This window comes from Oncorhynchus gorbuscha, linkage group LG07 (assembly GCF_021184085.1).
Source record: "Oncorhynchus gorbuscha isolate QuinsamMale2020 ecotype Even-year linkage group LG07, OgorEven_v1.0, whole genome shotgun sequence".
NCBI lineage: Eukaryota > Metazoa > Chordata > Actinopteri > Salmoniformes > Salmonidae > Oncorhynchus > Oncorhynchus gorbuscha.
In genome coordinates, this window is record NC_060179.1 from 20,050,681 (window position 1) to 20,063,040 (window position 12,360).

The window sequence follows — 12,360 nt, forward strand, 5'->3', positions numbered from 1 at the left end:
CTGGCCGTAAGGAGCGTTGGGCCAATAACCGAAAGGTAGCTGGATCGAATCCCTGAGCTGACATGGTAAAAATCCTTCGTTCTGCCCCTGAGCAAAGCAGTTAACCCACTGTTCCACAGGCGCTGATGACGTGGATGTTGAGTAAGGCAGCTCAATGTGTAACTGTGCAGTCCACATTATGTTTTTTGACTGCATAAAATGAAATCAATCAAAATCAATGAAATGTAGTGAGGTTCTAGTTCTATCATTTGTGGTTATCACAAATTAAACCTCTCTCAAACTGTAACTTGTCATCTCCTTTGGGTACAGGCTCATCTGCTGAGTCTTTTCGACAATGTGAACTGTGTGGTTTTCCATGATAAGAACTATGACCAGATCCTAAGCTTCCAGTCCCAGGAAGGAGAGACAGTAGACTTGTCTGAACCTGTTTTGGCTCAGGTACACTTAACCTACTGTACACACTGCTGAGTTGAAGGCAATGCTCCTCAATGCATGACTCACATTTGGCATTGGTGTTCTGATACGTTTCAATACAAAATGGAAGTTTCTTATTCCCATGATAAAAAGCCATTCTGCTTTGATTCCTGATCATCCATCTATTTTATATGTTCAGTGGTAGACTAATCATGAGGCGCAGATCCATTACTGAACATTGTCCTCTGATGGTGTCCGATAGGGAAATGTAGAAGCCTGGCTGGGGCTCTTGTTGGACAGAGTGAGGAAGACCATCCATGGCATTATCCGGCAGGCTCACATGTCCATCAGTGACGCAGGACTAAAGCTGGTGGAGTTCCAGTCTGTGTTCCCAGCCCAGGTGGGTCTGCTGGGCATCCAGATGATCTGGACCAGGGATGCAGAGGAAGCACTAGGGTTCAGCAAGGGAGACAAAAAGGTAACAGTCTGGGCATTCAAATACTATACATGTAAGATACTTGCAAGTAGTTGAGGTGTGCTTGATTTTGCTTGGAGCTTCCACTTTTGGGACCATTCCATTGGTGCGATTATACTGGGTAAAGTATATATTGTAGAATGTGGTTATACTGTACCTGAAAGGGAATTGTATTTTTAATTTTTTTTTAACCTTTATTTAACTGGGAAAGTCAGTTAAGAACTAATTCTTATTTACAATGAACCCAAATGACGCTGGGCCAATTGTGCACCGCCCTATGGGACTCCCAATCACGGCCGGTTGTAATACAGCCTGGAATCAAACCAGGGTCTGTAGTGACGCCTCTAGCACTGAGATACAGTGCCTTAGAACTCTGCACCACTCGGGAGCCGGAATCTTCACCTCTGGACAAGAAGTAGCTTTATTTCTAAAATTTGATTTTGTGGATACATTGTTGAATAAATGATTTTGTGTTTTCTTCTTACTTCTTGACTTGATTGCACAGGTCATGCAAACTACCAATCAGAAGTTTGGGGATATCCTGAATGAGCTGATTGATATGACCACTCGAGACTTGACCAGGAATGAACGCACCAAGTATGAGACTCTGATAACCATCCATGTGCATCAGAAAGACATATTCGACGACCTGGTGAGCATACCCTTTGCATTGTTTCAAAGACTTTTCCCTAACCACATACAAGTTGATGTATTAACTTTCTTAGAAGCCTTATAGTATTTTTAGCAAAAGTACGGCAATAGTAAGATATTGGAATGCCATCTTTTTTTTCAATGCAACATTTATAAAACCTATTTTTCAGTAAGAAAGGGGGCACATTTTTCATGAATAACCTCTAGCATATTCATTGGGCATTTCATAAGGTATCTGATAAATCTTTGCATGAGTCTCCATCAGGTTGTACTATATAAACGTAATCCATGACTAAATCCACATCCCAATATCACTCAGGTGCGAATGAACATCCGATCGACATTAGACTTTGAGTGGCAGAAGCAATCCCGCTTCTACTTCATCGAGGACAAGGACAGATGTATAATCCAGATCACTGACGTGGAGTTTAGCTACTGCAATGAGTATCTGGGCTGTACCGACAGACTGGTCATCACCCCTCTCACTGACAGGTCTTTAATAATTACACTAATGGTATTCTATCTACTTTGAAACTCCTGCTTGTATTATAGTGTTATTGTCTTACTGGGACATATTATGGGCAGATTTCCCAAGCACAGATTAAGCCTAGTGCTGGTCAAAAAAAAGCATATTCAGTGATGATTCAGGATAAATCTCTGGGAAACCAGGTCTGTGATATCTACTATAATGCATACCGGCGCAGAGAATACGCCTGACTGAAAAGATCTTATCCAATTGCAAGAATGAGTTTGTTGCAACAATTAAGCAAACTTTTAAGCAAATGTTACCACATTTTTACCGGCATGTCACGTGTAACCAGAGGGAAAAAAATCCTGGACCATCTTTATGCCACACACAGAGATGCATACAAAGCTCTCCCTCGCCCTCCATTTAGCAAATCTGACCATAATTCTATTCTCCTGATTCCTGCTTACAAGCAAAAACTAAAGCAGGAAGTACCAGTGACTCGCTCAATAGGGAAGTGGTCAGATGACGCGGTTGCTCCACTACAGGACTGTTTTGCTAGCACAGACTGAAAAATGTTCCAGGATTCATCCAATGGCATTGAGGAGGACACCACTTCAGTCTTCAGGTTCATCAATAAGTGCATCGATGACGTCGTCCCCACAGTGACTGTACGTACATATCCCAACCAGAAGCCATGGATTACAGGCAACATCCACCTTGAGCTAAAGGCTAGAGCAGCCACTTTCAAAGGAGTGGGAGACTGATATGGACGCTTATAAGAAATCCCGCTATGCCCTCAGACAAACTATCAAACAAGCAAAGCGTCAATACGGGATTAAGATTGAATCCTAATACACCGGCTCTGATGCTCAACGGATGTGGCAGGGCTTGAAAACTATTGTGGATTACAAAGTGAAACCCAGACACGAGCTGCCAAGTGACGCAAGCCTACCAGATTAGCTAAATGCCTTTTATGCTCGCTTCGAGGCAAGCAACTCTGAAGCATACATGAGAGCACCAGCTGTTCTGGATGACTGTGTGATAACGCTATCGGTAGCCGATGTGAACAAAACCTTTGGTCAACATTCACAAAGCCGCTGGGCAAGACAGATAACCTGGATGTGTACTCAAAGCATGCGCAGACCAACTGTCAAGTGTCTTTACTGACATTTTCAACCTCTCCCTCACCGAGTCTGTAATACCTACATGTTTCAAGCTGACCACCATAGTCCCTGTGCCCAAGGAAGCGAAGGTAACATGCCTAAATGATTACCGCCTCGTGACACTCAAGTCGGTCGCCATGAAGTGCTTTGAAAAGCTGGTCATGGCTCACATCAACAGCATCCTCCCGGACACACTAGACCCACTCCAATTCGCATACCACCCCAACAGATTCACAGATGACGCAATCTAAATCGCACTCCACACTGCCTTTTCTCACCTGGACAAAAGGAACACATATGTGAGAAAGCTGTTCAATGACTACAGCTGAGCGTTCAACACCATAGTGCCTACGAAGCTCATCACTAAGCTAAGGACTCTGGAACTAAACACCTCCCTCTGCAACTGGATCCTGGACTTCCTAAAGGGCCGCCCCCATGTGGTAAGAGTAGGCAACAACACGTCTGCCACGTTGATCCTTAACACTGTACTTTGTCCCCTCCTGTATTCCCCCTTCACCCATGACTGCGTAGCCAGACACGACTCCAACACCATCATTAAGTTTGCTGACGACACAACAGTGGTAGGCCTGATCACCGACAATGATGAGATGGCCTATAGGGAGAAGGTCAGAGAACTGGCAGTGTAGTGCCAGGACAACAACCTCTCCCTCAATGTGAGCAAGACAAAGGAGCTGACCGTGGACTACAGGAAAAGGCTGGCCGAACAGGCCCCCAGTAACATCAATTGGGCTGTAGTGGAGCGGGTCGAGAGTTTCAAGTTCCTTGGTGTCCACATCACCAACAATCAATCATGGTCCAAACAATCATGGTCCCCCTCAGGAGACTGAAAATATTTGGAATGGGTCCCCAGATCCTCACTACGTCCCCGTTGATGTTAATGGGGGCCAGTTCGGCCCGCCTTTTCCTGTAGTCCACGATCAGCTCCTTTGTCTTACTCATATTGAGGGAGAGGTTGTTGTCCTGGCACCACATTGCCAGTTTGTTGACCTTTTCCCTATAGGGAGAAGTTCGGCTGCACCATCGAGTGCATCCTGACCGGTTACATCACTGCCTGGTATGGCAACTGCTCGGCATCTGACCGTAAGGCGCTACAGAGGGTAGTGCGTACGGCCCACTACATCACTGTGGCCAAGCTTCCTGCCATCCAGGACCTATACAATAGGCAGTGTCAGAGGAAAGCCCATAAAATTGTCAGAGACTCCAGTCACCCAAGTTACAGACTGTTTTCTCTGCTACCACACGGCAAGCGGTACCGGAGCACCAAGTCTAAGACCAAAAGGCTCCTCAACAGCTTCTACCCCCAAGCCATTAGACTGCTGAATCGCCACCGGACAATTTACATTGACCCTCCCTCCCCCCTCCCTTTTGTACATTGCTGAAACTCGCTGTTTATTATCTATGCATAGTCACTTCACTCCCACCTACATGTACAAATTACCTCAACTAACCTGTTCCCTCACACACTGACTCGGTACCGGTGCCCCCTGTATATAGCCTCGTTATTCTTATTGTGTTACTTTTTATTATTACTTTTTATTTTAGTCTACCTAGTAAATATTTTCGTAACTCTTCTTGAAAAGCACTGTTGGGTTAAGGACTTATAAGTAAGCATTTCACAGTAAAGTCTACACTTGTAGTATTCTGCGCATGTGACGAATGAAGTTTGATTTGATCATCAGCACAATGATGACTGACATGTTCGGACTCCACTAGGTGTTACATCACCCTGTCCCAGGCCCTGGGTATGAGTATGGGCGGAGCCCCGGCAGGGCCGGCTGGTACAGGTAAGACCGAGACCACCAAAGACATGGGCCGTTGCCTGGGGAAGTACGTTGTCGTCTTCAACTGCTCTGACCAGATGGACTATAGAGGGCTAGGACGAATCTATAAAGGTACTAAAGCTTGTCCATGGGGAGATAACATGGAAAGGTCTCTGACTTGACAATTAATCAAAGCTAAATATGATCTGTCAATACTCATAAAACATTGCTATGAATGTTGCTCTGACACACAAAGAGGTTATGAGGGTTTTACTAAATGTGTCACAAAGACATATGTACAGTACGGCCCCTTTAAATGAAGCATTTCCTAAAAAATAACCACCATAGCATATGGAATTATACAGAGTACATAAAGGGTATAAACGGAGAGCAAACATTATCTGCAGGTTTGGCTCAGTCAGGTGCATGGGGCTGCTTTGATGAGTTCAACCGCATCGAGCTCCCTGTCCTGTCAGTAGCAGCCCAGCAGATCTATATAGTGTTGCAGTGCAAAAAGAACAAGAAGACACAGTTTATCTTCACGGATGGCGACTTGGTGGAAATGGACAGAGAGTTTGGCATCTTCCTAACCATGGTGAGAGAATATCACATTTCACATTTTCACTAACATTGTGCTACATTGCATGTAAGGTTCAAATACCAACTGTGAAAGGAAGATTTACTAGACATTATTTAATGTGGTTTGCACACTCTTTTATTTGTAAAAAAGATAAATCATCCCAATTTCGATCTTGTCTCATCGCTGCAACTTCCCAACATGCTCGGGAGGTGAAGGTCGAGTCATGCATCGTCCGAAACATGACCCGCCAAACCCCACTTATTAATACCCGCCCGCTTAACCCGGAAGCCAGCCGCACCAATGTGTAGGAGAAAACATTGTTCACCTGACGACCGAGGTCAGTCTGCAGGCCCCCGGCCCGCCACAAGGAGTTGCTAGAGCGCGATGAGCCAAGTAAAGGCCCCCCCTGCCAAACCCTCCCCTAACCCGGGCAACGCTGGGCCAATTGTGAGGCGACTTATGGGACTTCCGTTCACGACCGGTTGTGATACAGCCAGGGATTGAACCGGGGTTTGTAGTGATGTCTCTCGCACTGCCTTAGACAGTGCCTTAGACTGCTGCACCACTCGGGAGGCCCCTTGGTTTACTTAATCCCTTCTTGAGTCAATTGTCAATGTTATGTCTCCTATTATATCTGTTTACTGGTCTCCTCAAACGACAGAACCCTGGATATGCTGGCCGCCAGGAGCTTCCGGAGAACCTGAAGATCCAGTTCCGTACGGTGGCCATGATGGTTCCAGACAGAGCCATCATCATGAGGGTGAAGCTAGCCAGTGCTGGTTTCCGTGACAACCAAGTCCTCAGCCGCAAGTTCTACACCCTGTACAAGCTGTGTGAAGAGCAGCTCTCCAAGCAGGTAACATCAAGGTGGTTGGTTTCTCAAATGACTGCCTCGCCTGGTTCACCAACTACTTCTCAGACAGAGTTCAGTGTGTCAAATCGGAAGGCATGTTGTCTGGACCTCTGGCAGTCTCTATGTGCGTGCCACAGGGTTCAATTCTCAGCCGACTCTCTTCTCTGTACACATCAATGATGTCGCTCTTGCAGCTGGTGATTCTCTGATCCACCTCTACGCAGACGACACCATTCTGTATACTTCTGGCCCTTCTTTGGACACTGTGTTAACTAACCTCCAGACGAGCTTCAAAGCCATACAACTCTCCTTCCGTGGCCTCCAACTGCTCTTAAATGCTAGTAAAACTAAATGCATGTTCTTCAACCGATCACTGCCCGCATCTGCCCGCCCGTCCAGCATCACTACACTGGACGGTTCTGACTTAGAATATGTGGACAACTACAAATACCTAGGTGTCTGGTTAGACTGTAAACTCTCCTTCCAGACTCACATTAAGCATCTCCAATCCAAAATTAAATCTAGAATCTGCATCCTATTTCGCTACAAAAACATCCTTCACTCATGCTGTCAACATACCTTTGTAAAACTGACTATCCTACCGATCCGCGATGTCATTTACAAAATAGCCTCCAACACTCTACTCAGCAAATTGGATGCAGTCTATCACAGTGCCATCCGTTTTGTCACCAAAGCCCCATATACTACCCACCACTGTGACCTGTATGCGCTCGTTGGCTGGCCCTCCCTTCATATTCGTCGCTAAACCCACTGGCTCCAGGTCATCTACAAGTCTTTGCTAGGTAAAGCCCCGCCTTATCTCAGCTCGCTGGTCACCATAGCAGCACCCACCCGTATGACGCACTCCAGCAGGTATATTTTACTGGTCACCCCAAAAGCCAATTCCTACTTTGGCCGCCTTTCCTTACAGTTCTCTGCTGCCAATGACTGGAACGAACTGCAAAAATCACTGAAGCTGGAGATTCATATCTCCCTCATTAACTTTAAGCACTAGCGGTCAGAACAGCTCACAGATCACTGCACCTGTACATAGCCCATCTGTAAATAGCCCATCCAACTATCTCATCCCCATGTTGTTATTATTATTTTTTTCTCCTTTGCACCCCAGTATCTCTACTTGCACATTCATCTTCTGCACATCTATTACTCCAGTGTTTAATTGCTATATTGTAATTATTTTGCCACTATGGCCTATTATGGCCTATTTATTGCCTTACCTCCCTTATCCTACCTCATTTGCACACACTGTATATAGACTTCTTCTATTGTATTATTGACTGTATGTTTGTTTATTCCATGTGAAAAATTGTGTTGTTTGTGTCGCACTGTTTTACTTTATCTTGGCCAGGTCGCAGTTGTAAATGAGAACTTGTTCTCAACTAGCCTACCTGGTTAAATAAAGGTGAAATAAAGATTAAATTAAGGTCAAAAGGTCACAGTAGCACCATAGACGGTACACACTTGTAATCCATCCTCATCAAGAACTTTGGTCACCAGCCAGATTGATTATAATCGTCTCCTCTCACATGCTCTTCAAGGTCCACTATGACTTTGGGCTAAGGAACATCTTGTCAGTGTTGAGGACACTGGGTTCAGTGAAGAGGTCCAACCCCACTGAGCCAGAGAAAACGGTAGTGATGCGAGTGCTGCGCGACATGAACCTCTCCAAACTGGTACAGTCAAGTTTTCTTCTACCCTACAATCCAAGTGGTACTTCACCTCTATCCTTCACACTGAAACTAGAAGTATCTGAATTTGTGTCATCCTCAATGATTTTATGAATTGACATGGATGATTTACATTTTTTATTGTTAAAAAAAATAAACAAAATCCCTGGGTCTCTGACCAGGTGGATGAGGACGAGCCTCTGTTCATGAGTCTGATCAACGACCTGTTCCCTGGGATCATTCTGGACAAAGCAGGCTACCCCGACCTGGAGGCTGCCATCCACGCCCAGACCCAGCAGGCTGGCCTCATACCTCACCAGCCCTGGGTCCTCAAACTGGTGCAGCTCTACGAGACCCAGCGGGTTCGCCACGGTCAGTCAACGTGCACTCGAACCTTCTGTTTTAAAGCTGTAGTGGAGATGGTTTGGTGTTCGCCATGGTCAGTGATTCTTCACTACAGGGTTTGGCAACTCCTGTCCTGGAGGGCCGAAACCATTCTGTTTTTTTTCTTCTACCAGTTAGTTAATTGCACTCACCTGGTGTCCCAGGTCTAAATCCATCTCTGATTAGGAGGAAATAATAAAAACCTGCCATTTTATGGTCTTGGAGCTGGCTATCCCTGCTTTACCACAGCCCTATATTGTAAAGCATGCAGTAGACTAATGCATGTCATAACATGTGCCATAAGCAGTTGTAACAGATAGTGCAAACTAGTGTGAACCGTTTGCTCTACACACTGATATTCCTCTGCAGACCACAGCCCCTTCTCTTCCTCTCATTCTATGTTCATCTCATTCTCTTGCCTGTAGGTATGATGACACTAGGCCCCAGTGGAGCTGGAAAAACCACCTGCATCCACACACTGATGAGGGCCATGTTGGATTGTGGCACCCCTCACCGAGAGATGAGGATGAACCCAAAGGCCATTACTGCCTCCCAGATGTTTGGTACCCTGGATGTAGCCACCAACGACTGGACTGATGGGGTCTTCTCAACCCTGTGGAGGAAAACGCTTAAAGCCAAGAAGGTCAGCAAGGTCCATAGAGTTGGGATGGAAGGGTAGTGCATTCAGTATGCTGTTCTAGTTACAGTGTGCTCCAAAAGTATTGGGACAGTGACACATTGTTTGTCGTTTTGACTCTGTACTCCAGCACTTTGGATTTGAAATGATACAGTGAGGACTACGAGGTTAAAGTGCACACTGTCAGCTTTAATTTGAGGGTATTTTCATCCATATCAGATTAACCATTTAGAAATTACAGAACGTTTAGTCCCCCCATTTAGTCCCCCCACATAGTCCCCCCATTTTAGGGGACCAATAGTATTGGGACAAATTCACTTATGTGTATCAAAGTAGTCAAAAATGAAGTATTTGATCCCATATTTATAGCACGCAATGACTACATCAAGCTTGTGACTCTACAAAATTGTTGGATGCATTTACTGTTTTTTGTTTTGGTTGTGTTTCAGATTATTTTGTGCCAATAGAAATGGATGGGACATAATGTGTTGTCTCATTTAAGAGGCACTTTTATTGTAAAAAATAATATGTTTCTAAACCATGATTATGATGAGTGAGAAAGTTAGACACACAAAAGTGTCACTGTCCAAATACCTTTGGCGCTCACTGTAGTTAGGTGTACTGGGAAGTTAAAGGGGCAGTGCAGTCCAAAAACAAATTGGATCGCCCTCCTCTGCCAATAACAGCTATTCAGGTTACATATCCCTCCCATTAGGCTCCTCCAATTAGGCCCCTCACAATTATTTATGATTTATCACTATCTAAGCCAGATGGTTGTCGTACTAGTTCTCATTTTTATTCTATTTAACTGTTTCTCTTCCCAAGGGGGAGCACATCTGGATCGTGCTGGACGGCCCTGTGGACGCCATCTGGATTGAAAACCTCAACTCAGTCCTGGACGACAACAAGACCCTGACCCTGGCTAATGGCGACCGCATCCCTATGGCGCCTAACTGTAAGGTGGTGTTTGAGCCCCACAACATCGACAACGCCTCCCCGGCCACAGTGTCCCGCAACGGCATGGTGTTCATGAGCTCCTCTGTGCTGGACTGGAAGCCTATCCTTCAGGCCTGGCTCCAGAGGGTGCCACCACAGCAGGCAGAGGTTCTCCTGGGCTGCTTCCATAGTGTTTTCCAGGTCTGTCTGAATATCATACTGTAATTCCATTATCTTTCCCTAATGTAAGGTCAAACCCAGAAAGAGACACAAACACATGCAGTATGGAGGCATACACACACTTTGCTGACATGTGTTCCCATGAGAATAATCCTCTGTGGTCTTCCTGAATCTGCTGAGTCTCTACCTTATTCCCTGTGCAGGATCTGATCAACTTTGTCTTCACTGCTGTGTCTCCCAAAATGCCCATCCTGGAGTGTATGTACATCAAGCAGACCATTGACCTTCTGCAGGTAAGCAGAATAGCAACACTAAAATCCTGTAAAAGACACACTTGAAATTCAAATATTTTAACTATTCATTCTTAGAAATATATGTCATGTGAATCAAACTCAACTAGTCATAATACCTCCCACATTCTATTATGACAATAACATTGAATTCAATAGACATGTCCACCGCCAATGGCTGAAGTGTTGAACATATCAAACTTATTTAAAAGGCAAAGCTCAATGTGGAACCTTTTTCCAGGGTCTACTTCCTGCAGTGGAGGAAAAGCAGTCTCAGGGGGATGTATCAAGGCTCTTTGTGTTTGCTGTCATGTGGTCAGTGGGGGCTCTGCTGGAGCTGGAGGACAGATCCAAGATGGAGGCCTTCTTAGAGGCACACCCTGCCACTCTGGACCTGCCCCAGACCCAAGGAGACCAGACCATCTTTGAGTTCATGGTCAATGAACGTGGCCAGTGGGAGCACTGGTCCAAGAAGGTATGGCTTGTGCTGTTGCTGTTAATTGATCAATCAATCACTCCACTAATCCTTACTTTCTCTCTGCATGATGTGGTCACCTCCAGGTGCCAGAGTACAAGTATCCCACAGACTCTGTCCCGGACTACTCGTCTATCCTGGTGCCCAACGTGGACAACGTGAGGACAGACTTCCTGATGCAGACCATCATGAAACAAGGCAAAGCCGTGTTGCTCATCGGGGAACAGGGGACTGCTAAGACTGTCATGATCAAGGTCTGAGATATAGATTTGTGAATGTAGATGTGAGTTTTATGACTATCTATGATCATAATACCTCTTTATAGGATCTCAATCCTAGTCATTCCATTGCAGGGCTATACCAGTAAGTTTGATCCTGAAACTCAGCTGAGCAAGAGCTTAAACTTCTCCTCGGCCACCCTGCCCAGTATGTTCCAGAGGACCATAGAGAGCTACATTGACAAGAGGATGGGCTCCACCTACGGGCCGCCGGCAGGCAAGAAGATGACTGTGTTTGTGGATGACATCAACATGCCCGTTATCAACGAGTGGGGTGACCAGGTTAGTGCCGTTTTGTAACATGAATCCAGTCGTTCATTTTGATCGTAACTATCAACATGAACCTGGCTTTATTTACACTTTACCAAAATATTGTATTATTTCTCTTAATAAATTGTAATCTCCCTGTCTCTTGCACACAGAAAACCAATGAGATTGTGCATCTGTCCAACAGATAATCAATGAGATTGTGCATCCATCCAACAGATGACCAATGAGATTGTGCATCCATCCAACAGATGACCAATGAGATTGTGCATCCATCCAACAGATGACCAATGAGATTGTGCGTCCATCCAACAGATAACCAATGAGATTGTGTGTCCATCCAACAGATAACCAATGAGATAGTGCGTCAGCTGATGGAGCAGGGTGGTTTCTACAGCCTGGAGAGACCAGGGGAGTTCACCAGTGTGGTAGATGTCCAGCTAGTAGCGGCCATGATCCACCCCGGAGGTGGGCGCAACGACGTGCCTCAGCGCCTCAAGAGGCAGTTCAGCACCTTCAACTGCACTCTGCCCTCCAATTCCTCCATCGACAAGATCTTTCGTACTGTGGCACAGGGCTACTTCTGCCCTGAGAGGGGCTTCCCTGAGGAGGTGTGCACCCTGGCCAGCGCCCTGGTGCCCACCACTAGGAGGGTGTGGCAAGCTGTCAAAGCCAAGGTACAGTACTGTGACATACCTAACACAGCCAGAGGAGGATGGAGGGAGTCTGGTTCTTCTTGAGATGAGTTTTTCCTTGCCATTGTGCTGCTGCTTGTGCTTTAGGGTGTGTAGGCCGTGTTGCAAGAAAATGAATGATTAATTAATCCATCCATTTATGTG

General features: G+C 45.7%; 1 protein-coding gene across 1 annotated transcript in view; it reads left to right on the forward strand.

Annotated features, from left to right (window-relative positions):
- The window catches only part of dnah5l (dynein, axonemal, heavy chain 5 like), a 50,599-nt gene that overhangs the window by 8,011 nt on the left and 30,228 nt on the right, over positions 1-12,360 (forward strand). The window contains exons 18-33 of the mRNA XM_046355752.1: positions 310-438; positions 677-892; positions 1,395-1,541; positions 1,860-2,032; positions 4,907-5,085; positions 5,361-5,548; positions 6,195-6,389; positions 7,946-8,080; positions 8,257-8,446; positions 8,884-9,101; positions 9,921-10,232; positions 10,415-10,504; positions 10,743-10,976; positions 11,063-11,230; positions 11,330-11,536; positions 11,869-12,198. Of these exons, the coding sequence (XP_046211708.1) occupies positions 310-438; positions 677-892; positions 1,395-1,541; positions 1,860-2,032; positions 4,907-5,085; positions 5,361-5,548; positions 6,195-6,389; positions 7,946-8,080; positions 8,257-8,446; positions 8,884-9,101; positions 9,921-10,232; positions 10,415-10,504; positions 10,743-10,976; positions 11,063-11,230; positions 11,330-11,536; positions 11,869-12,198 (3,111 nt within the window). The remainder of the gene's footprint in view (positions 1-309; positions 439-676; positions 893-1,394; positions 1,542-1,859; positions 2,033-4,906; positions 5,086-5,360; positions 5,549-6,194; positions 6,390-7,945; positions 8,081-8,256; positions 8,447-8,883; positions 9,102-9,920; positions 10,233-10,414; positions 10,505-10,742; positions 10,977-11,062; positions 11,231-11,329; positions 11,537-11,868; positions 12,199-12,360) is intronic.